The 24924-nt window shown below is 38.2% G+C and overlaps 2 protein-coding genes across 4 annotated transcripts in view; both read right to left on the reverse strand.

Moving 5' to 3' along the window:
* rab28 (RAB28, member RAS oncogene family) overlaps positions 1–17520 on the reverse strand; it is a 33184-nt gene extending 15664 nt beyond the window's left edge. Inside the window, exons 1-5 of one of the 3 annotated variants that reach the window (XM_032555350.1) lie at positions 17127–17520; positions 12101–12197; positions 8736–8824; positions 6787–6916; positions 5299–5365 (exon numbers count right to left, since the gene is read on the reverse strand). In XM_032555350.1, coding sequence (XP_032411241.1) covers positions 5299–5365; positions 6787–6916; positions 8736–8824; positions 12101–12197; positions 17127–17201 — 458 coding nt within the window. In that variant the 5' untranslated portion in view covers positions 17202–17520. The remainder of the gene's footprint in view (positions 1–5298; positions 5366–6786; positions 6917–8735; positions 8825–12100; positions 12198–17126) is intronic. The other 2 variants (XM_032555349.1, XM_032555348.1) reach the window with 2 other exon arrangements.
* Positions 17521–22136: 4616 nt separating this feature from the next.
* On the reverse strand, positions 22137–24728 carry nkx3-2 (NK3 homeobox 2). Its single transcript, XM_032554342.1, has 2 exons — positions 24064–24728; positions 22137–23499 (listed from the first exon to the last, which is right to left on the reverse strand). Exons 1-2 carry the CDS (start codon positions 24434–24436, stop codon positions 23075–23077), a joined length of 798 nt encoding a protein of 265 aa, XP_032410233.1. The 5' UTR covers positions 24437–24728; the 3' UTR covers positions 22137–23074.
* Between the last annotated feature and the right edge of the window lie 196 nt (positions 24729–24924).

Genomic DNA, 24924 nt, shown 5'->3' on the forward strand with positions numbered 1-24924 from the left:
CCATGACTTACCACACAAGAAGCTATTCGAAGACTGATCATCTACTGCATGTGCAACAATATTTGCTTTATGGTTGGCTAGAATGAATGAGGACTTTCCATGTTTCAACAGGAGTAAGAATCAAGAGAGACGAATGCAGGGTCAAAACTTTTTACAATTAAATCCCAGCACTTACATTATTCTGCATGGACAAACAGAGCAGAGCTGTAAATAAGAAAAACTACCAATACACTGTCAATCCCTTATAGCCCCAAAATAGAACAAATGCCTTAATTAACGGTGAGTACAAGTCTCTGCAGTAGTGATTTTACACTGATTTATAACCCACAGCGTAATGGAGCTTTAATTCTTTATTCATCTCTCTCCATCTTGTAACCCGAATCCCCATTTCCCATCTTTCCAGATTTGCAGACAGACAGCAGCCTACAGTCAGTGCGGTTAGCAAGAAAATTTGATACACACATTCAGTATGACCCTTTATCTTAAATAAAATGTGAAGAGAAACAGGAAAGATTGGATTTGCTGTAAACTGTAAACATTCCAGGTCTCTACCCAACCATACACTACGCCTTACTGGGTCTATATGCTGTATATATAATGTTTTACAGCGTTGAACCTGTGGTCTTGCTGCCCACAGAGCAAAACAGACACTGCTGACGTGTTCATCCCTTCTATCTGGGGTGGGGGGGGGGTTGTTGGGTATGAGTACTGGGCTTTTGTCCCACCACATGTCTATTGTGGCTAAACCTTTCCCCTGGGGGCAATTAGGACCTTTTAGTTTGTTGTAAGAGGACCTAAGTACGAGTGGGTTGAGCCAGAAAAAACATTTTTGAGCTAAACCAAAAACAGAAGTGCATTGAGCTCCTCTGCGCTCCTGGACTTCTGAGCATCTCTCTATTAAGAAATGTGCAGGCCTACACTGAACAGACAGGAACTGTGGCAGCTTTACAGGGGCAAAGAGGTGACAGGGTAGGGAGAGCTGGGGAGAGGGGTGGGCTTCAACTCCACCAAAGGCCAAGCCAAGAGGGCAAACAACTCAAGACTGACAATGTTGTTGGGCAAAGACATGCTTGGTGAGAAATGTGGAGTTAGAGGATATCCATGTTTTACTTGAACTTTCACACAGCTGAACGGAAACCAGGGGCGAGAGAAGTGCAACGGGCAACGGTATGCAGTGAGATCTGCCTTAGCATGCAGAAAACAAACACATGCATGTTGTTTAACACAACAGAGAGACAGAGCAATGAAAAGACATTACTGTAAGCAGAGGCGGCAACAGCTGAGGTGTTAGTCCACCCCTGTGAGAGATAAGCATAAAGAGTGGGTATAAGCGTGTGATTGAAAGAGTCGATGTTTGCACAAGGATGAAAATGAATGCACAAGTATGTTCTTAGAGATGTTGACAGATAGACGCTTGAGGAAGAAAAGAAACTACAAGAGCAAAAGAAAAAAGAGGGTAAGCCATCTTTAAGGGTGCATATTCTCTCAGCGCTGAGTCCTTATCTCTTAGATAACATTTCCCATGGCAGGCCTGAGTGAATCGCCAGTGAACAGTGATGGAACCACAGAGCAAAAAAAACATGAGTGATGAGGAGGGGTTAAGAGAACTGAACCCATTTAAGTCACCCAAATAAGGGCTGTGCAAGCCTGTGATAGATGCTCCAGAGTTCCTGAGGGAAAGAGAGCATGGCAGTGGGAATGGTGATGGCTGGGGAGTGAGCAAGGGGTCCTGCGATCGCCACTTAATGAAAACAAATTGGGCTGACAAACGACACAGGCTTAATGTCCAAAAAGAAATATGTAAACTAAGTTTGAACAGTCACGTAAACCACTTCGAAGTAATACTCAACCTTTTAAATAAATGTATGCTACATAAGTAAAAGAAATATGCTAAATATAAATACATGTTTACATCTAGAGTTCCAATGATAACTACATTTTCCATGTGTTTTTATAGTCATAATCTGACTGAAGAGGCAGTCAAAAACAAGCAGAATGCATTTGACATAAAGAGTGACAGAATTCAACTTTTTAGAACTTTTGTAAAAAAAAAAAAGAAATAAATAACTAAAAACTACACAACAGTTCCCTTGCATATATTAATCCAGTTTCTGAAAAGTACACTTAGATTTGAGAAATTACGGATTCAAAGTTGATCTAAATTTCCCAATATAATTCCTACAATTATAAGCTCATTCAATCAGATTCCAGAGAGACTGATGTTTCTTTTTCCCCCTGACTTTGTATGGCATAGGAAGACTTTCCCCCTCCTTTTACTGTGCATTGCCAGTCAGTAGGCTGAAATAAGGCTACAAGACAGTTTCAGGTGAATATACAGAAGTGTGGTCCATCACTCTGGTTAAGGTAGCACTGTTAAAAACTACAGTGAGCAAGTTATCAAAACCGTGTCTGTTAACCAAGCAGCTGCAACCGTGACTTATTAACCAACCAATATTATCTTGGCATGCTTCTGTTTCTCTATGTATCAACATTAAAATGATAGTAAATATATCTTATCCATTCAAGTAGCAACAGGAATAATTGTTGCTAATCTATTTTAAATAAAAACTTTAATGATATTACAGTTTTGTTTTTAATTTTTGGATAAATACTGTAACCCTGTAATGTTTGTAAGAAACGATAACAATAAGTATCTTTACTTACCTAAGAAACCCTAAGATAACCCTATTTTTAATTAGGGTAATCCTAAGTAAAAATACTATCGTTTCTTACAAACATTACAGTGATCTATGCCTACTTTACTATAAAGTTATTGTGTATCATACAGAGTTGCATGAAGCAGCACTGTAAGCACATTTGTAGTATGTTTGGATAAACTGAGCACTCTTCCATTACTAATATGTTCTCAGAAACTTCACAAGTGTGTTTTTTTAATCAAAGTATATGTGTACGTTTCGATGCATGTGCATAAATAATGGTGTGCACACACATGTTCCCTCAGAAATCTGTTTCAGTCTGAATTGTTACAAGTGGTGCCATTATTTAACAAAAGACTCAAGCCAGTATTTAGAGGCAAGAATGACACCGATGATTTAGTTACCCTAAATGATTTACAAAAACCAGATTGCAGTCACAGTTATTCTGGAAATGTATTTGTTATCAGCTAACAGAGGTAATGCCAGTAATAAAACACCATGGTGTAATACCTCTTAAAATACCCCAGAAAAACTCCAGAAAACCCTCAAATACACAAACCCTCAGAAACACAAAAATATGTATTTTGACTTGTTCATTAAGTCTCACTAAGAGGATACCATCTACAATCAACGTTTTCCTTAAGTTTAACTCATTGAAAAGCCTATAAAAACAGCCTGAGTGGTTAAACACCACAATCTCCCCAGATAGGAGCCCTCACAGAGACATAAATCTGAAGTGTTTTGCTAAGCTCCTTGTTATGGCTGTACTTCTATTTCAGCAGTCACAAACATGTTGCCTCTCTCTGTGCAACATCATGGGAACCATCTGAAATCTAAACTTTGCTTGAAAAAGAATGCGGTGTATTCATTTGCCCAACTTACTGTTAATGTCTGCCAAGGATAGAAGTTGGAGGCAGAGCAAAGCTACAATTCTTGGAGAATAAAAACTCAGACGCAGAAGCGAGAAAAGAAATTGGAGAGCATACATTGTGAATAAAATAGAAGAAGTCAACATGAAATAACCTCATTGTCTGTGCCTTACTGATTTTAATTCTTGAGTCCACAATTAGACTTTCACAGTTTACAAGTCTTTTAGGGTATCTGTCTTTACAGTTTGCACATGTAAAGGCTAAAAATGTTTGCCCATTTGTTAAACAATTTCAGTTCACAGCCCTCCAGTCTGACTGTGCTTAGGTTACACAATAGATCAGGAAGAAATCATCATGTGTGCAGTATTCATAATGCAAAAGACTGTTCAAAGTGCAGAAATTGTTGGTTAATACATTCCAGGTGTTACAAACTTGAATTTTACATGGTAATGCAATATGTAGGCAGATGGGCAGGGTCTCACATACTCCTCATCTCCCACTCTTTAGTGTTTTACAGGCTCCGAGATTAATTTACATTTACCACCATTTATCTTATGCCAAATCTGACAAGCAAAAGAAACACGTGTTAATCCTTGTTAATGAAACGCATTCCCACACAATGATGCTACCACCAACATGTTTCACTATGGAATCGGCACATTCTGGGAGAGGTTGTGGTTTAAGCTTCAGCTTTAGTCTAATTTAGTTTTTAGTTTACGTTTAGCTGTACTTTTAGTTTATGTTGTCTTGTGCCTCTAACAGTAGCAGTAAGGTCCAGAATATTGTCAATAAATCTTCATTAGTGTTTCTCATTTTTGCTCTTTTTGTTTGCCATGTCTGGTATTTTTTATGTACTGTGGAGAAAATTGTTAAATCTTGATCTCATGAGCTTTATCTTACTCAAAATGTTTCTTGTGTCCCTACATGGCTTTGGGAAAACATTCCAAACATGTTTGATATTTGTGTGCAAACAACTATGAACATTTTGCATTTCCTTCCACTTCACAGTTATGCACTACTGTTGGTCTATCCTAAAATCCCTGTAAAATTATTCAAGTCTGTGGTTTGTAAAAAAAAAAGTTAATTTCAAGTCATCACATACATCACAAGACACTGTGTCAAACTTCAAGATCCCTGAAAAATGACAGAGTCTTTGGTAGGGTTCAAAGATTCATGCAGTCTTGTAAAATAACTGATTATTCCTGAAGGTGCAATCTGCATGTGGTTTTGTTTTTCTTTTTTCAGCCTATAGGAAAAAAAACAAACATGGACCACGAGCAGTACAGTAGCCATTAGGGTGAGACCGTAAATGTAGGTGGGAAGGTACAGAGCCTGACAAAGTGATGGGACTACCTAAATATTACAGTATGCACACTTAACCCACACATCTAAAATCTAGCCTAAATACAGAGGCGCCCAGAGCTTAAGCCAGGGTATCCGAAGTTGCAACGGATGTGAAGACAAGAGAATCTGCTCCAGACAGCTGAATTAAAGCATGACCTATGGTCCCTATTGAGTAACATTAGGGAGCTTTCAGTGTGCAGGCACTGCTCTGTTGACTGTTCATCATTGCTCAGGAAAGTGGACAGTTGCCATTACATGCACACACACAAATGCCTTACTTTACAATAACACAGCGGCAGCCATGACTCCACATTTGTCAAGAGAATGTTTAAAACGAGTCTTCATTATTGGTCTTTATTTTGGAGATGGAGGAGAAGGCGTGCAGACTGATAGGAGAAGAATCATCTGGTTAACATCGAGTTCCTCACCTTAAGCGACTACGTGGGACGGGATAGGAAGGGTGGGGGGTGTCGGGGTTGAGCAGACGGGTACCAACTAGGAGGGAAAGAATTGCTGATAAGCGGTAACCTGGGTCTGTTGGCTGAGGGATATTAAATCATAGTCAGTCACTCCCATGAGTTCACAAACACCAGCATTCCCATTGCTCTAAAACTCTCTTATCACACCAATCAGTTATCTGGATGCTCCAACAAACATGTCTGCTACCATCAAAACACTCACTCCTCCACATGCAAACACACACATGCAAAAAATATGCATCAGAAAGAAATTCATCCAGACAAGCTCAGCCTAACAAATCGGACCTAATTTTAGTCATAACTAATTGAAATAAAAAAAATTTATAAACAATATGAAGCACAGTTTTTAAAGGGAAGCATTGAACTTACAGTGTCTTGTAAAAGTACTGAAACCCCTTGAACTTTAATGTCTTTTTGAGGGGCTTTTTTATGTCAGAGAAAGACAAATTAGTGCATAATTGAAAAGCTGAACGAAAGCTGCACAGTTTTGAAATATTTTCCAAAGTAAAAATCTGAATTTTTTAAAGGCCAATTATTGGCCTTTAAGCCAATCATTTGTAAGTCATTTTCTATAATTAGATTTGCATGTCACTACCAGCAACCATGGCTCAAGCTCAGTCAGACTGAATGGAGAAAAAAATCAATTTTCAGGTCCTTCCATAAAGTCTGAGTTAGATTTAGGTTTGGACTTTGGACAAATCTATCTTTCATTGTAGCTTTACGCTCTGAGCCACTTTTCTGCTGAGAGGTGAACTTCTGGCACACCGTCGTCTTTTGCAGCTTCTGTTTTTTTCCAGGATTTCACTGCATATAACTCCATCCACCTTCTGATCAGCTCTGACCAGTTTTCCTGTTTATGCTGCAAAATAGACCCCTCTTAGCATGATGCTGCTATCACTCCATAGAGGAAATTCTATGTTCTCCAGAGTTACAATAGGCCACTTTTTGGCCACTTCACTGATCACTCTTTGTCAGTTTACGTAGACAGCCATGTCTTCACAGGTGTGAAGCCTCCCCATAATTTTTCAGTTTTTAGAAGGTTGATTGAACAGTCCTTCGTGAGATTTCCAAAGCTTAGAATATTGTTCTAAGCTATTGTTGTTAAATAAAACCTAACCTACTTTCTCCCTAAGCAGTGTGGTTTTATGAGACTGTTGGTCAGCCAAGGTTCTCTAGGAAACCTCTGAGGTGTTCAAAGAATAGATGGTAGGTGACTTTAAGGTTTTCAGGTTAAAAGTACAGGGGAGTGAATGTAAAAAAAATAATAATAATAAAATCTTTTTTTTTTCCTTACACTTCACAATAATTCTCTACTTCATTTTGATCCATAACATAAAATATAATTAAAATACATTTAAGTTTGTGACTGCAACATGATACACAAGGGTATAAATGCTTTTACAAGACATTGTGTCTGTAGGTGAATGTTATACTGACTTTTGTTGCCCACCAGGAAGACGACAGGCTGGATATCAGATTCTTCATTTGCCTTCTTCACCATGCTGAACCAATCCTCCAGGTTCTCAAAGCTCTGGTAGTTTGTGATGTCATATACTAAAAGAACACCCTTTACCGGAAAAGAAAAAGAATATTATTAGTTTTTTATTTGACAAACATGCATTAAATTATGGCAAAAAGGAAATAAAACATACATTTTTGTTTAATTTTATCTGAGCCAGTTTGATGATAAATATCAAATAAAAATAGAAACAGTAGGTGGCACTGCTTCTCTTTTTACAGTGAAGCACAGTCTCACTTAAGCACAGATAAACAATTTCCCACTAATATTATATTGATATGATTACAAGAATTCAAGAGGATCTCTTTAAAAATAAAAATACAGGTTTGGACATAAATAACTTCATAATTTGTCATTCATGATTCAGATATACTGAGGTCAACTTAGGTCATCTCCTCTGGGCCAATGAATGTAGGCTGTCTGCTTAGAGAGTTTTCTCCACCCTCAGTAATCCAGAACAGTGTAAAAAATAATAATAATAATAAAGTCACAAGACAATAATAGACTCATGTTTGGGTGAACAGTCAGGTCAAGAGATGTTTACATGAAAATAAAGTAAAAATTATAGAGACAGAAAACCTGCTGACTGAAATTAGGATCAATAACACTGATAGCTCTGCCATTGTTATCAATACTAAAACTTTTATTTTTCAAATAACTGGAAAGCAGTGAGTGCAGAGGAAAATAACTTTCCTTTTACAGCATGATGCAACATGACTGAAAAGCTTTTTGTTGCTTTTTGTTCAACTGACATGCACTATCACAACATGTAATGTTGGTGATGACAGGTTAGACCTCCGACAATTATCCACAGCCTTTCTGAACAGCCATGATTGATTACAGGATATTCAGTGCCAAACAAAAGGCGTTAAGTTTTATGCAACTCTGATGAGAAAACTTAAAGTAAGCAAAGTGTTATAAATTGGCAAAGATGTATGACAAGAAGGAAAGAATAGAAAAAATACATGATTGATGATTAAACTTTTAGTATGCTTTGGAAAATGTTGAGAAAGTTCCGCTACCAAGGCAGAAAAAAACATTTTTTGTCTTATCTGGCCTCGGTTTACATGAAAAGTTATACATTCATATAGCTGGTACACTGGAACAAACATTCACAGTATTAGTAGGGCCCCCTACTTGTGTATATTTATCCTGACACCTAATGCTACATGCGGCTCACACTTTATTAAATGCGATTATGGATGCATTTTCAATAGAAATAGCACCTTGCAAAAGCATTCATATACCTGGAACTGCCATTTAGATTTCACTTAAAATGAAAATAGTCTAGCTGTGGGTATTTTGAACTCAGTATAAGTCCAGCTGTTCTCTCAAAGATCAATGAGAGGGGGGGAGGAGGGGGGGGTTCAAACTGCAAAATATATGCATACAATTTTGCAATAATTTTTACTCGGGCGAAATGGGAAAAAAACAATATACATATATAATCTCAAAATATTGGTTCAGTTTGAAATTAACTATTAGATTATTACACAAGCAGAAATGTTCCTTTTTAATGCTCCTTGAGCTTCAATATGCATTGTAGATGTTCTACTTTATATAACATCTACATCTATATATATATATACACATCTATATAACAATTTCAACAGGAAATTGAAGCTAAATGTAACTAAAAATCCTCTGATTTCACATTTCTATCCCCTGTTATATATTATTTAGCAAAAGAGCAAAAGAGTGACACACTATGATTTTCTGTTGACGATGTTTTGAGAACAGAAATCTAGGACCATATGATTGTACATTAATAGTTATATTTTTTGTGCTTCAAGTGGTTCAACAAAGTACTCAAGGCAAAGAAACACACTGTACAAAGGTCAACAACATAAGATAAGAGTGAACTTACATGAGCTCCGTATACATATTTATCCAGCATTTTGCCCCCTAATGTTTGGCCTCCAATGTCCCACACTTGCAGGGTCACATTCAAATTGCCTGGAATAAAGACAGAAGACAGAAATAGGCTAAACATTAAGAAAGATTACATTTACAAGAGAATAAATAAACCTGCAGCCCACCTTTTTCTTATTGGTTACAGTTCTTAGAATAAAAAGTTGTAACAGGCAGAAAAGACATAAAAAAAAACTTGAATTATGCATTTGTCAGAAATAGACAGATTACTCCAGCATTACAAATATTTATCAAGATATAAATATCTTGATCAAAGTTACTTTGTTAATGCTCTGTCAGCTAAAAACATGGATAAATTATAATCTGACTGACATTTAAGGATTTTTTTCCAGGATTCTCTTTCAGTAAACGCCATAGTCCGGTGGAAATGATGGATAGATTCCACCACAGCCTATGCTTTGCATAGCAGATTTCTTTTTTTTTTCTTTTTTTTTTGGTATATTAAAGACTTTTTTCACACAAAATGAAAACAATAAAGCAGTAATTAATCTTTCATGCTAGGGGCTCCTAAACTGGCAGATTATATGTAGCTAAGATCCAAGTACATCAAGCAGAGATAGAGGGGAATGAATATGTCCGCTTACCCTCTAATTTTAAAAGTCTCAGTGACTTTTTATTTCCCTGTTTGCATTATGCCATCGCCTGCCAAGTAGGTAAAGTGAGGAGAATTATGTGCTGTTAGGAGAAATAGCAATAATTAAACGCAATAGTAAAGACACAGAAGACCGTTCTGCTTATGCTTGTGGAAAGAGAAAAGAAGAGTTGAATGATGGGAAGCGAGAGAAAGACCAAAAACCAAATAAATATTTTCTTCCTTTGGAAAATGAAAAGGGCTTAATAAGGAAGAGGGAGGACCGGACAGTGAGGAATTTGTGTTTGAGTGACGGCCTGCAGCTCCGATGGGGATGAGAGTGTGCGCTCTGGACACGACTGGATGAGTCGACCCCTTCAGAAGTCCTCTTTTTAAATAAAAGACAGGAAGCGCTGAGGTTCACAGTCACTACAGCTAGACTATACACTGTCAACGTCAAATTACACCAGGGAACGCAATGAATTACAGCTCCTTGGTGTCATAAAGAGCCATCCCCACCCACCCAGCATGCTCAGACACCAGCTTTCTTTGTGTTTTAAAAAGGCTTGTGCTGACTCAACACAGGGACTGTAATTCTGCATATTTACAGCAAAAAAAGCCCACAAAATGCAACTATGAGCAAGACTGAAAAACTAAAACTAGAGATGCACCAATCTGATTTTTGCTGGTCGATACTGATGTATGGTTTTCTTTCAGGTCTGATATACTGATTCCATTTTTTGTGGCACAAAAAATTCTCATCAATTTCAGTTTCAATTCAACTGAAAAATAAAAGAATTATGAAGCTCCCATATTTTTGGGAGTACAAGTTAGTTTTTTTAATGGTTTGGCTGGCCCTGCAACATATACTTTATTTTCCTCTTCATGGCACATTTTTTTTACTTTTGAGGCTTATACTGCATAGTGACTTAGCAGTTCAGAAAATAAAATATTTATTTTTAAATGTTAAAGCATATATCCATAACCTACTGTATGTCTGACTTTTTTAATGAACTAAAATAAAAGTTCAATAAGAATATTATGCTGGTTGATCTATTTATAGACCAAAAATGGTGGGAGCTTATTGTCTTAATTTTTAAAAGGTAAGTAGAAAAAAAATCTTTTTCTTCCTATTTCACCCACAGATCCAATAATGTCAAATTTTGTCCTCTGGCTATTTGATTGTTAACGTCAAATAGACAGCATGTTGCTAATATCACTTATCTTAGTGGGATTTCACGTTGATGAGGAGAAAAAGGCCCAATAGGTTTGACAGTTTATCAAGGGGATTTTAGCTCCTGTCAGGCCCCTCTCCGCTGCCTTTACCTCACTGGTTTGGCAGGGACATCTGGAAGAAGTATTGTTATAAAAAGCACACACAGAGGAGGTTGTTGTGTGCCAGTCAGCCTCGTCTCACCTCTGCCTGCGTTGGAAAATGTACATTAAGTTTGACAAGCTGGGCCTTCATGGGGAGAAGAGCCAGTGCTGGCTATATGCTACTCTTCCCCCTGCTGCAGAAGGCCCTTACAGCCCCGTAGAGACCCGCACAACCTCTCCAAACCGAGGGCGAGCGGGGCTCCTGACAAAATTTGGGACCACCCAGCTTGAGGAGCCACCCTCCTCTTCATCAGCTCATCAACACCCGATTCCCCAGAAAATGGGCCATTTAACAACTTGGGTGTTGACTCCAGCTTTGTTGCCGCCCCAATAATCCAGACATATGAAATCTATATTTAAACTGAGCCAACGGTTTTAATGCTGAAGAGATCACTGGGTTTCAAACAGAAAAGAAAAAAAAAACGTTGAAAAGAAAGAAGAGGTCATACAATTAACAGCATTTGTTCAGCTTCACATTAAGTTGCTCAGCACAGCCTGAGATGATAGTTGGCTCTTTTCAACCAGACTCCACCACAACATTTTTGGGGGTTTAGTTCTCCTAAGCCTTCTGAGCTGAAACGGACACAAATTCAAAACAGAGTCCCTCAGCCAACTCAGGAATCAGCATGACTTTTACTTTTAGCACTTAATTTGCCTTGCTTAATGTTGTTTTATTAGTAATGAAAGAATGGAGCCACTTTGGAGATTTCTGGATCTTAGGCTTTGGCTGAGGATGAAAAAAATACATTTAAATGCAGAAAATTCCTATTTTAGAAAGAGACTTTAAAAAAGGGTTGAAACTTTCTTTCAAACATAGCAAAAAGCCATAAACATTTAATTTTTAGATTTGATGAGAATATATAAAGTGCCTTTATTTCAAGTGAGTTATATATAAACACAAAAATTGCATTTACTCAAGCATGAATTGTTACTTTGGGCATAAATCTGACCAGTGGTCTTGTGGAGAGCATAAAAAATTGTGCCGCTTGCTCAAGAGAGGAGAGCTTTCAGAGCAAATAAGCCTGAGAAGTGGCAGACACTCGACAATGAGGAGCTAGCAGAAAAGTCACATTCAGCTCACGCATTGACGTTAATGAAAAACTCTGCCTGGAAATGAAAAAACGAGGAGAAATAAGTGACAGAGACTAATAGGGAACAACAGACACCTTTGTGTCATAGACGTTTCTATTAAAGTTGAGGTTATATAAAAGAAATACAAAATCTACAGTGTTCTACCAGCAAGGTTGACTGGTCTAGCTTTGAAAATACATATTCTCTGCAGTTGTGCAACATATGTCTGCACAGTCTCTCAAAATGAGAAGCACTCCCTAAAGATTATGAAGGTGTCTCACCTGGAAGGCTTATTCTCTTCAGAAAGAAATCCAGGCCGATGGTTTGTTTGTACTGCTTCCCAAAGGCCTCCTGTGCAAATCTGGTGGCGAGTGATGTCTGAAACAGAATGACAAAAGGACAGACGTGGAGAATTAGAGCCAGACATCTCTTGAGTCATCAAAAGAACTAAAAATATGCCATTCAAAGCAAAGCTATGGGTGCAAAAAACGATTTAAGGATACAGGAGAAGCCTTTATTCAGTGTGTGTTATTTATTTAATTTAGTGTCTATACACCACAGTGTAAAAAGGGGTGAAATCGGACCCTTTTTATTGAAAATAAGCATAATGTTAAAGAACTTCCTGAAAAGGTGATATTTTGACCCATTAAAAGTTTTTTGGGGGTTATTTTGTTGAATGATTGCATTTTAAAATATTCCTCAGAATTCAAGAAAACTACAGTTTCGTGATTCTTCACCAGGAATCCATGCAGCCATAATTTATTAGAAATGTAACCTTTACGACAAGTTTCATCTTTCAAATCAGTCAGAAACTCTGATTGACTAAAAGGTGAACTGATGTAATCGTCTGCTTCCTCATCTATAAGAGTGGCAGTTCAAATCATAGTAAATTACAAAAACAGGTGTCAAAGAATGTGTCATGTCTCTGGACTGAAGACCTAATAATTGCACCCAATTATTAAACTTCCATCACTGTCATTGTTGCATTTGAGAAAGGGGAAAAAATAGCATGTCAAGGGCTCTCCTAAAATCCGTGGGAATTCATAGCGCAGTCAGTACATGCCAACTGTAATTCATTTTGATGGATGAGCCTAAGAAAAAGCATGAAGAGGTGGATGTCTATTAGCTATCTTTAGAGCAGCGTGCTTACATAAACACAACAGAGAAGGGAAGCAGCGGGATTCCCTTAGAGTTCATGACTGTCAGTAAATGAATTTTAATGTGATGTCTGACAATCACTGCTAGTTGAGGGATTTAAAACTCGATACTTTCTTTCAGTTCGCTAAGCTTTAAGCTAAGCCTGTGTCCTTTTCAGCTGAATGGGTTTAGATTTAGCCTAATGGTCTTACAAATAAGGCAGGACGTCTCCCAAATTAATCAAGTAAGAGACAGTACAATATAGTGTAAATAGGATAGCCTCTTAAAATGGCTTACTGAAGTCTTTTAGAGACAAACAAATGTGTTTAGTTTTCTAGCACTGCAATTTGTCTCTTAAGTTAAAATTCTACCTTAAATGGCATTAAAGAAGTAAAAAAGTTCCTCATTTATTAAATGCATAAAAATCAAGAATTGCAAACATTTTCAATCCAGAAAACAGGGTGTACTGCTAAGCATGTTTTTTAGTTTAATAAAAATGTATTGCATATGTTAGAGTCATAGAAGGTCAAGACTTCAAAGAAAGCAGAACGCTAATATCAGCAGCAAAAAGCCGGATCAGTGCATCTCAAATCTAAGTCTTACTGTTTCGCCCATACTGAGTTTTCACAAATAATATGCCCATTAAAACTAATGTAAAATATTTATTCACTGATTTTTGGAAAACATTTGCTGGTTGTTTTTTTTAGTACTACCCAGTGAAGAACATGTTTCAGTCTCAAGTGTAAAGAAGAAATTGCTAGGAGTGACTGACGTAACAAGGAGAAAATCAGCCGTTTAAGTAGCTCAAACAATCAGTGACAACATAAGACTAACAAGCCTGGACTGCAGAAATGTATTCCACATGCTCATGTTGGGCCTATTGGCCATTTCTCTTGGCATTGCAGTAGCTTGCCTCTCTTCCTTCAACACAGTTTTTTTTTTTTTTACCATGGTACAAATGGAACTAACCGGCAAATGTAATAGCTGGCGTAATTCTGACACACAGACAGAGAACAGCATAGGGTCACCACTGATACCAGTGCCGGGAAACTGGAGACAGAAACTTGCAGAGAGAAAAAAAAACATGGAACATTGACAACAATCATGTGATTCAACAAAACTGTCTTCTTTTTACTTTTAAAACAGTGACAACAGATAGAAATGTTGTCTAGCTAACACTTTACTCTTCTGTTACTCTTCTGCGCCTAGAGTTCCATTTTGTCCTATGGATCACAGAGCAGCAAATACTGAGGAAAAACTGAGTCTTCTAACTCAGGTTGAAAAATAGAGCAGTGTGTAAGGTCAGCCCTGCGTCTTAAAAGCCTGGCGATATCTGAAATTCCATATTTTAAAAACATTTCGCTAAGGTGCACAAGTCTCTCCACATCTCCCCATATTCTGAACGGACAACAAACCGCAAGCTAAAATACCACAGAAAACGCTGTCCAAGAAAAACTGATCCGATTGCAATTTGCTCAGCAAATTGACATTAATAAGGGGGGAAACGGCATTCAAGATGTCAGTCAGGGGTGCCTAGTCAAAATGGGGGGGCAGGGCTGCTGTTTTCTGTCCAAAACAGACAAGCAGGTAAGTCATTGAGACAGAGACGAGCTGACACCTGGGAGCAATGTGAGCGGGGGTTATTAATGTAGCGTATCTACAAGGAGTTGTGTGTGTGTGCATGTGTGTGCGTATGTCCCACACAACGCAGTGCCTCCCAGAAGAAAATGTCGACCTTCTGAAATGAGAACACTAATTTTTCTCTTCGTGTCTCGCCTTTACAGCAACGTTCCTTTTCTATCTTCCAAAAGGAAGGAGAGATTAGTCACAAAAGGGGATGTGTGGCTAAAAAAGCACTTGACAAGCCTGTCTTAAAATCATAATCAGTCTGGGATTCGAGATGCAGTGAAGAAGAAATGTGGCTGAATTGTCATGACAACCTCCTCGCTTTACTGCAAACAATTGTTTAATGTCACTAGGAGAAAAAAAATCCCCTGTTGTTAATGTAGGCTTGGCTATTTTTTCCAAGACTTAAACATTACACGGTGTATCAGCTACAAAGCTAAACAGGACATAACAACAGCATTTAAAATTTTTAAGCTTTAAAAAATAAAAGCTATCTAAAGGCAAAAGGCATACATGTTAACTTGCACAACTAATACAAAAGTCTATGAATGCCATTTTTGGTCATAATTAGAGAAAACAGGCATTTTCTCACAGGAACTGATGCAACATGAATTTTCTTAAATGAGGCCTCTCCCTGCAGCCATATGCATATGGAGTTTGCATGTGCATTTGCCAGGAGATCTGCTGATGAAAAGCAACCACCAGCTGCAGGATTTGGGCCCAGCAAACTGAGGTCTTTATCAACTGTCACACAGCAAGTAGTGCTGCATAGTGCATGAGTTTTACTCAAAAAGGTTGGCAAAAACATATTACTTTAGAGACACATCTTTCTAGATATGAAGCTTGACAAGTTAAATATACATTTATTTAGGTAATTAAATCTTAACATAGGCAGGTCATAGTTTTTTAACTGCTGCATAGGAAACGCTTATTTACTATCCTCTTGTGTGGATATAATATGGATTAAGGGTCAGACAGACATAAGAGGTTTAGAGCAACAGATCTGAGTAAGATTTAACGGCACAAAATACACATTTTGCATAGTTGATGTCACATAAAACCTGCAATTAGAAAGGTCTTATCGTTCCTTTATAGAAGAGATGTTTAGCGTGATGCCAAAATATTTATAAAATAAAATGTAATTACTAATTGTAGAAAACATACAGGTTAGATTATTAGAACCTTTCTATCAGCCATTTAAGAGAAATTAGTGGCTTTATATTTGATAAACATACAGTTACCTTAACTAATTTTATGGAAAATTACTTGAGTATAGGGGATGTTAATAATAAAAAACAAGCTATATTTCCAATCTGTCTATCTTTCCATATTACTAAGCAAAGCAAACTATGTTAACATCAAGTGAGCTGTTACTCTCTCTAGATTTTTCATCCAAAACATTTTTCATGTACATCACATAACAGAGCAACCTGTTCAAAAACAAAAATGCAATGAAGACCCCTGCATTTAATGATAGTTTAAGCTTTGCATAACTTGCATATTATGATTTTTTTTTTTTATTTTGATAGAAGTAAACTGATTTACAGGTGACAGCTTAAGAAATACTTATTAAATAAGCTAAAACAAAATACATTACACTTATTTTTACATGAGTAACAAGTTGTGTATGTTTTTAATGTTATTCATTTTAAACATGTTTGTTTCATGTATAGGATTTTACAGTGACCTGCTCAGCCTTATTAAAATGTTTTTAATCAGTCAGAGGTTTAGGAGTGCCAATAGGAGGGGATACCGTCAAAGATGACCGTAAAGGCCCATCTATTCCCACAGTGTTTGGACCAACAGAGTCCAAAACTGTAAATACTGAAATTGTTTAGGAACAACTTCAAGAGACTCCTCTAATTATTCCATCTTTACAGCTCATCTTAAAGAACCCCAAATTACATCTAAACATTAACAATCAGTGTGTACCTCCATGATCATCTTTGTATGTTTATGTTTATTTTATTGTTTTGTTTTAACACTTTGGCTTCACTTGTGAGTGGATAAACGAATGAGAGTTATTTATCCACTTGTTCTTTTTATTTCCTATGCTATCAATCTTCCAGGGACTATGAATAAAAATAAACCTGCCTAGCCAAATCTAGCAGATTTACATGGTGTAATCCATTGCATGCACTGTCAATTTAAAATGAATTAAATAATATGAAAACTAAACTTCGTCTTTTGCAAAAGCAGAATTGTGCCAGCATGTTTTAGATTGTTTATGATGTATATCTTAAGCATTAACTGGACTATAGAGGCACAAATCTCAAACAGAATCTCATACTGAGTAGCTTAATCTGAGCTTGAATGTTGTTAGCTTTGTTGTTTTAGCCTGTCAAGCTAAGTTAGCGTCGGTCGCCATGGTGACCAGGCGGAGACAGTACAGCGTCAGCAGGAGCACGAGCTGGATGCTAATTAAAACGTTCAGCTACCGATAAAAAAAACAATATGTCGGAGTGAAAATAAAACACAAGTCAGCCTTCTCTAATAACGCTGAAAGTGGGGAAGGTACAGTGTGCGTTTTACGATGGGTCTCACCTTCCCACATGCTCCGTCTCCAACCACCACAATTTTAAGCTGCTTGTCCTGACTGTCCTCCTCCGAGTCCGACATGACACTGCCTGTGCTCCAACCCGCGTCGGTCCGATACGCCCTGGTAACCAGTTACAGGTTGCTGTCCGGCTGTCGGAATAATCACAGATGGATTAAAGCCGAGTTGACTGGAGAACCAGACGCCATTTTGACTCCACAAACGCAGGCTGCAGCTGCTCTCCCCTCGGTATGATCCACTAACGTACCGCTGCCTCGGCTTGGCATGTCAGTCTGTAAACACGGTCAGAATCTCCATGAACCCCTTTGTGTTCACAGGAAACTGTTCGAACCGGAAACAGAATCCTCCGGCGTGTGTGCGGTCCAGTCTGTGCCGTGTGTGACGTGCTGTCGTTGCCATGATAACGCCAGACAAAGTAAGGGAGTGAAAAGTGAAAACCTAAAGATCAAAGAAATACTTAAAATAATTACAGCCTGCAGGATTTTAAGTTGTTTTACAATTCACATTTTCGGTCATTATTTTTTTCAAACTCTAATACATTTTTGTAATTTATGACAGAGTACGTTTTATGAAGTTTTGGTGCCGTGGAAAACATTAAAGTACCCAATTATGAGCGTTTTATAGACCACTTTAACAACTCTTTTGTCCGTATGTAAATGTACTTAAAGTGTTTTTGCCCGCTTGTTATTTCGGCTTCACAAACTATTGGTGAAAGTGTTGGAATAAAATACATTTACTGATTTTAAAAAAAATTAAAAAGATATTAAATATGAAAATAAATAGAAAATCCTATTAGTGGCGCAACCAAAGGGGACCTTGGGTGGATGGCTACTCTTGTAAATTTAGTGCCCCAGCTGGCCAGTCTAATATGGATGAGATGTTTATATGAATTTAAGATAGAAGACAAGTGAGGAAAAATTTATTTTTTCTATTTATTCCTGTGTCCCTTTTCTATTGTTTTTAATACGCCGCTTTGGAAGTGCATGTAGCATAGCTCTAGAAATTCTTATATGGCTTTTGGTTTTATTAATAATTATATGTGAACTTCACCTTGTCCTCCGTTTTGAAAACTCTGGGTGCCCCTGAGGGATACATTTCAGCTTGACTTTGTAAATAATACATTTTGGCAAGTCAGTTCAGTTCAATAAAAGTTATTGTCATGTACAACAAATACTACTGAAATGAAATTCTTGAACTTCTCAGTTTTGTGTAGTAAAGCATGGTAGTGTACAATCAATAAATTCAGTAAATGCAAGTAAAATGTTTGAAAAAGTGATCCATCCATTATCTACACCTGCTTAACTTTATAGGGTCATGGGGGGTCTTCTTTAAAAATATATATATATTAACCCAAAAAGCAGACCAAGCAATCTAAATAAATGATGTCTTTCATGAAAGTGGCTGTGGTGCATAAGAGGAATTTACATGAAGGTATGTGCCCAGATGCTTGTGTATTCCTAACCTGATGGAAACAGAGTGGAATGGGTCAGAAATTAGTGGATTGCAACAGTTGTATTATCAGTATATTTGTTATAGTTGCTGGGGAAAGTTGGTTGCAGTTCCTGGAGAAGTTATGTGGGGGGAGGCTTCCCCCACACAACTGTTATTTATTTATTTTGTCCCCCTGCACTGACGTTTTGAGTACTTGTCACTCGTTCCTACTGTAACCTAAGCCCCCACTCACCCATTAATGACAACATCTTAATAAAACTCCTATAATTTTGGTTAGGTTTTGGTTTTGGTGCGCCATCCCTGGACCATCAGTGATCCCCATCTGGGCACCACATTTGAAAACCTATCAAAGGCACACATGGCAGTAATATATTGAGGGTTTGCATTGAACCATTGCAAAGATGTATAATTGTTATGCATGCTGTTGAAATGCTGTTGAAATCAACCTTTTAATTCAAAAAGACATTTGATTCGGACAGGCATTCTGCTTTTCAGAAATGTATTATTGCTCTGCAAACTAAGTAACTGTATATTTACTAAATATAAACAATTACTAAGGGATATTGACACCGTGATATATAACAAGCAATCTTACTGGGATGAATTATTATGTTTTCAGGTTTTGCTTTTGCTTAAATAAATCACGTTTTGGTGACAACATAAGTTTGTAAAGTAAGTAATGAACTCAAAATGTAGACAGTCAAAAAAAGTCTTGAAGTAATCATTTTGCTTGTGAAACCAGGTGCCAAGCTGTAGAAATTCTTTGGGGGGCTGTTTATGAAAAGGATTTACTTCATGTCAATGAAATCACACAGACTCACATCAGCATTAAGTCTAGAGGGAACTTACAAACTCACAGGCTTTTCTGAAGGATTCTAGCCCAATAGAGAGTAAATATACAGAGGTTTCTATAAATCCTTCTGGCATTGAAAAGACAAATATTTTGCAACAACTTGTAGCAGCTTAACTTAAGAGAAATTTCTCACAATAATTTTAGACAATTGACTAATTGCTTTGTTGATTTAAATCCAGCTTTTACTCCAAACAGCATTCAGGGTTCCATTTTCTCCATCTCTCTTTTTATATGGTGTATAAATTACAGTGTATACCCTCTTAAGACAACTTACAAGATAAACAGGTGCAAATCATATCAAATATAGATGTCCAAATTAAATTTGAATCAATAATTCTTAGCAAAAGTGTGTTTTTTTAAATCTTTAAAAATATTATTTTTGGGACTCTAAAATGTATCAAACTACAAGCTGTGAAATAATCACACTGTAACTTCATGTGTGATGCCCACCAATACTTTGTTTTCCTCCAATTTACAGAATTAAAAATACAAATTTACAGTCTGTTCTGTCGAGGTATTTGGGTGTAATTCTTTTTAAAGCCTCCAGCTGTTTTGCGGACAGTGTTGTTTGAAAGTGTGATCCATGTGGTCCAGAAGTTGAATCACAGGGGATGAAGAGGAATCTGCTCCTTGGCCACTGTGAAGCACATGGCTAAGGAAAGGAAAGGAAAGGAAAGGAAAGGAAAGGAAAGGAAAGGAAAGGAAAGGAAAGGAAAGGAAAGGAAAGGAAAGGAAAGGAAAGGAAAGGAAAGGAAAGGAAAGGAAAGGAAAGGAAAGGAAAGGAAAGGAAAGGAAAGGAAAGGAAAGGAAAGGAAAGGAAAGGAAAGGAAAGGAAAGGAAAGGAAAGGAAAGGAAAGGAAAGGACACTTCATCGTGCAATGACATGCTTTTTAGAAGCGCAATTCAAAACGTGATGAGGTTTTAATCTGAAATAAAACAACAATTTGCAGTAAAAAAAAGAATTTGATAAAATAATAAATCTGTATTTGTAGAGAACTCTATAAATGAAAACAAATATTCAAAGCTGATCAAAATCTATTTCAAATGTCTGTAGATAAAACATTTGGACAAAAAATATTTCACACTTGACTGCCTTTTCTCTCAGATTTTTCTTTGCGGCTCTCCTACCCAAGTCCAGGGCTCTTGATTCAGCAGACCATCATATATAAGTTAGCATAAAGAAGTGTCAATATTTTCCACTAATTAGATACTTATTAACAGAGAGACCCAACTACATGCACCAGGATAAAGAAGACATTCACAATCCAATTCGTGTTGCGGGACTATATGATGTCTCTGTTGAAAAAACAACATTGAAAAAAAAAATTTAATAATGATGACCAGTAAAATAATTATGTGATTTAAATCCCTCGTTCATAATTTATATGGAGCAACAATTTTGATTACGTGACTCCAGGCTCATGATGCGCCAAATTACGCACGTTAAACTGAACCAGGAGTATTTAAATAGAATTTATTGTTAAATAGCAATTAGTCATGTTTTTTTATATATACAGAGGGGCAATTAAGATAAACACATGAACCAAACCAGAGCTGATTCCAGGGGTGTAAATGTTTTTTCTTCTTCTTCTTTTACAAATATGTATCGCAGCGAAACAAGGAAATAATAATCAAAAATCCCAAATATTTTGAGCAGAATTCAAGTCCGTCAATAATTTTCTTGTAAACTTTTTTTTGCATCTAGAAAGAAATTCATTTTATTTGCAAAGAGTATTTACTCATTTATCGCTCAAATCTGGCTATTATTGTGCCACAGTAGCGTTTACGCAATAAAGAAATAATGGGGAGACAGGATGTTAATGGACGCCAATACGGGTGTTTCCCTCCTAAATACAAGGCTGAAAGGAATTCCAGCTCCTATATGTCCCTCTGTATCAGATATATACACATGCAGGTACATATACATGTAAAGTATATGGGACTCGTCACTATCATCACTGTGTGTCATTTCGAAATCTGAAGCAACCAAGGATGCGTTGGCTGCTCTGGATCGCATGCCTGCATCAAACAGATCAGCGGTGCGTAAGACTGTTGCGCAACAAAAATGAAGGGAAACAGTTGATTCACAGGCATCTGAAGCAGACAATATTAAGTGGATTTCAGTACGTTTGGACTGATTTGCAGTCTAACGCTTTCAAGTAGGGTCAGTGGGGGATTGAATAAGCCTTTACAAGGTCAAAGATGAGGGAGTATTGCACGGCAGCTCCCTTCTGACCTCAACTTAACACCCAGGCTGTAAATATACTCGGAACAACAAGCCTACGCGATTCCTGCAATATTTCAGTTCCAATATAAAGACCTCAATCCGCGAAGAAAGAGGCGTTTAAGCCTTTGTTTAGCATGAAGGAGAGGGGGAAAAAAAACACTCAAAGGGCAAAACGAGAAACCTATTCTTTGTTCTTAAATGTAGGTGTAGTGACATGAGCCTCCTTAACCCCGGAATACTCCTCTGTTTGTGATGACATAGAGCCGTAAAGGTAGCTGTCAGTTCGGCCTGTGCAGGAATTACAGAGCAATTCATCATGGTGTGACAGGAGGAAAGCCACCATGGCTCAGGTGAAATAAAATCTCTGAGGGATTATGTTATAAAGAGACGAGAGAGTGAAATAAATTACACTTTATTCGCTAAGTAAATCACTGTTTTTGTTTATATATATATATCAAGCCCAAGGAGGAAACATAGAAAACTCACTTCAAGGCATGGAAATGATTTAACCAAATCAGTTCATCGCCCTGGTCACTGCAGGTGGGTATATAATAAACTAAAGAATATAACCTAGAGAACTAGTAATTAGTATTACTGATCATGAGTACATTTTACCTGACCAAGTTGCAAATTAATGTGTGCGTAAAAACGGAAAAACGCTCCAAAATGTTGGAAAACATTCTTGTTTTCTACGTTGCTCCAAGTAAAAGAACGCAAAACAAAACAAATCGCATCCAGATCCAATAATTAATGCCTGATATGTTTTAATGTTATTCCATCTAAACAACCATTCAACACAAAAACATGCAAATTTCAGTCAGAAGTCGCTTCGTGCCACTCTCAGGCCCAACAAGCCTTTCTTTTAAGTCCGAACCCGAACATGCGCGCTGCATGCATTTTGCACGAAGAAAAATGACATATATGCTCAAAAGTGCTTAAATATCTTACCTTTACAAACACAGCAAAAAATTAATAAACAAAACACAATCTCTAACAGAGAGTTGCTCGTTTTAAAAAATGTCAACGGAATATATCTATTTCCAATCACTGCAGAGGTAGGAAGGCGCATGTAAAATCATATGAGGTGTCATTTTAAGTCTATAGGGTTCTTGAGGGGGTCCCAGCATCGAGATAAAATGACACAAATCAGTTTTTCATATCATTCCAGATAGTTTTTAAGGACATCTGCAGATCAGACACAGACTCTTACTAAAATATTATTTAAAGTATTTGAGAGTGTAAAAAAAAAGTCTAGAAACAACCCGAAGACAAATCAGGGACGCAGAGCTGATTAACTTTCCCCTCAGGGCTCTTCTTCTTGTCAGAAAAAAAAAACGTAAAGTTATGTTGGTTCCCGGGAAGAGAAGCAAACAAATGAATAATAAATAAAAGTCTCAGGGTTCTCACTGATTCCCCGCACACGCAGACAGTGTCCACGCAGGGAGGCAGTATGCGTACGGGTAATAGTAGGAAGGCTGCAGGGAGAGCAGCGGGGGCCGCAGGATCTCCCCGGGGCCGTACTGTCTCTGGTCGTCCCGCACTAGAACCTTCACCGCTACCTTTTTGGCCGCCGGGGTGGATGCCATCAAGTCTGCGGCCATCTGCCGGCGTTTCGTCTTGTAGCGGCGGTTCTGGAACCAGATCTTGACCTGTGTCTCTGTTAGTTTCAGGGAGGCCGCCAGGTCCGCCCGCTCGGGCCCGGAGAGGTACCGCTGGTGGTTGAAGCGGCGCTCCAGCTCGAAGACCTGTGCGTGGGAGAAGGCGGCTCTGGAGCGCTTCTTCCGCTGCTTGGGCTGCTCCAGGTTCTTCTCGTCTGGGTTGCTGGAGTCTGCGGAAAAGACACACAAATTGGACGTGCATGTAATTTCTGATATTCAGCAATAATTTACGTCGTTCGTTTTTTTTTAAAATATATATATATATTATTTGGCTTCGGGTAAATAAATTGCATTGAACTGTCTTGTTGAGATTGTTCAGTTATAAGGAAACATCTCCAATTTATCCAGAAGATTTGTAGAATATTATAATTTAAAAAACGTCTCATGAACTCCGCAATTCAATCTTGCAGTATAAATGAATAATAATACAGGAAACATAGGTATAATAGTGAGGGGCTTAAACATGTGCCAGACTTCCCATTCATAATCAAGCATAAACAGAGAACAATTCGTGCGTAAAAGCGAGCAGGATGTGGAGAAGTCTTTGCAAATTAGGTCCAATGTCCTAAACGACCGTCGTGGTCGAGACATCTCTGCCCACAAAATAAAACATCTATTATTAACAATTGTTACGCAGTTTGACTCAAAATTTGTAGCTTTAACTCAAAAACAGTCGCTGTGACACATTGAGGTATCTTTACGCACGTATGCTCGTCTTCTAAAGGCCTACCCACCCGTAGTATTGTTGGGCTCACTGTCACTCTTTGCATTCTCCGCAGCCGCAGACTCATGGTCCGTCTCCTCCTGCAGGCTCTCCTCCGGCACGTCTGATCCCGGCTCGCCGTCCCTCTCCGGCTTGCGCGTTGCTTGAGTCTTTCCGTCGTTGTCGTCGCTGAGTCCGGAGTCCGAGTCGTAACTTTTCTGCTGTGTCCGCACACAGGACGCCTCCTCGGTCCTCCCGGACCCGTCGTTCATCTCTCCGAATATTTTCCAACACGCCGCTTTGGAGAAGCATACGTCCAGCTCTGGTAAGTGTCTGCTGCAGTCCTTTTTGTTCAGGATGGCCTGGATGGAAAAAGGCATCAGCGAGTTGCCACGGACGGCCATTTTTTCCAAGGGGAGCGACGCTTTGCTCGGTGTTGAAGTTGAGTAATCAGCCCTGGTGGAGAAGGAAATGTCAGTTCATCCACATATTAGGCTGCTCCCTCGCAAGAGTTCTGCTCAAACTGAACTTTTTCCCTCCAGCGCTGCTTTCCGCTCTCATTCCCGCAGAAGAAGAGGAGGTTTTGCAAAAACCCGCTGGCGCGATGCTTATCCGCCGCACAGATCTGCCATCAGCTCAGACTCTTTCCAGACTCCGGCCCTTTTTGCCCATTTTTTTCAACCAAACAGCCTCACCTGTGACTCACATGCACTCCCCTCTGACGGCTATTGGCTAAACTGGGGGAAAGCCTTTTTAATGATTGGGCATTGCATAAATGACGTCATGCTGCCTTCACTCGGGTGGGGGAAAGTTAAGAAAAGTTTAAAGGAAGCTTTTTCTTTTAAATTATTGGACCCTGAAGTGACAAGCAGGTTGGATCTTCATCTATTTC

Source organism: Xiphophorus hellerii, chromosome 23 (genome assembly GCF_003331165.1).
Source record: "Xiphophorus hellerii strain 12219 chromosome 23, Xiphophorus_hellerii-4.1, whole genome shotgun sequence".
NCBI classification, from domain to species: domain Eukaryota; kingdom Metazoa; phylum Chordata; class Actinopteri; order Cyprinodontiformes; family Poeciliidae; genus Xiphophorus; species Xiphophorus hellerii.

Excerpts from the sequence above, each read along its gene's own strand:
- nkx3-2 (XM_032554342.1), bottom strand. The coding sequence starts at position 24,436 with ATGGCCGTCCGTGGCAACTCGCTGATGCCTTTTTCCATCCAGGCCATC. Across the intron at positions 23,500-24,063 it reads TGAGCCCAACAATACTACGG|ACTCCAGCAACCCAGACGAG; the intron begins GTGGGTAGGCCT and ends TCTTTTCCGCAG.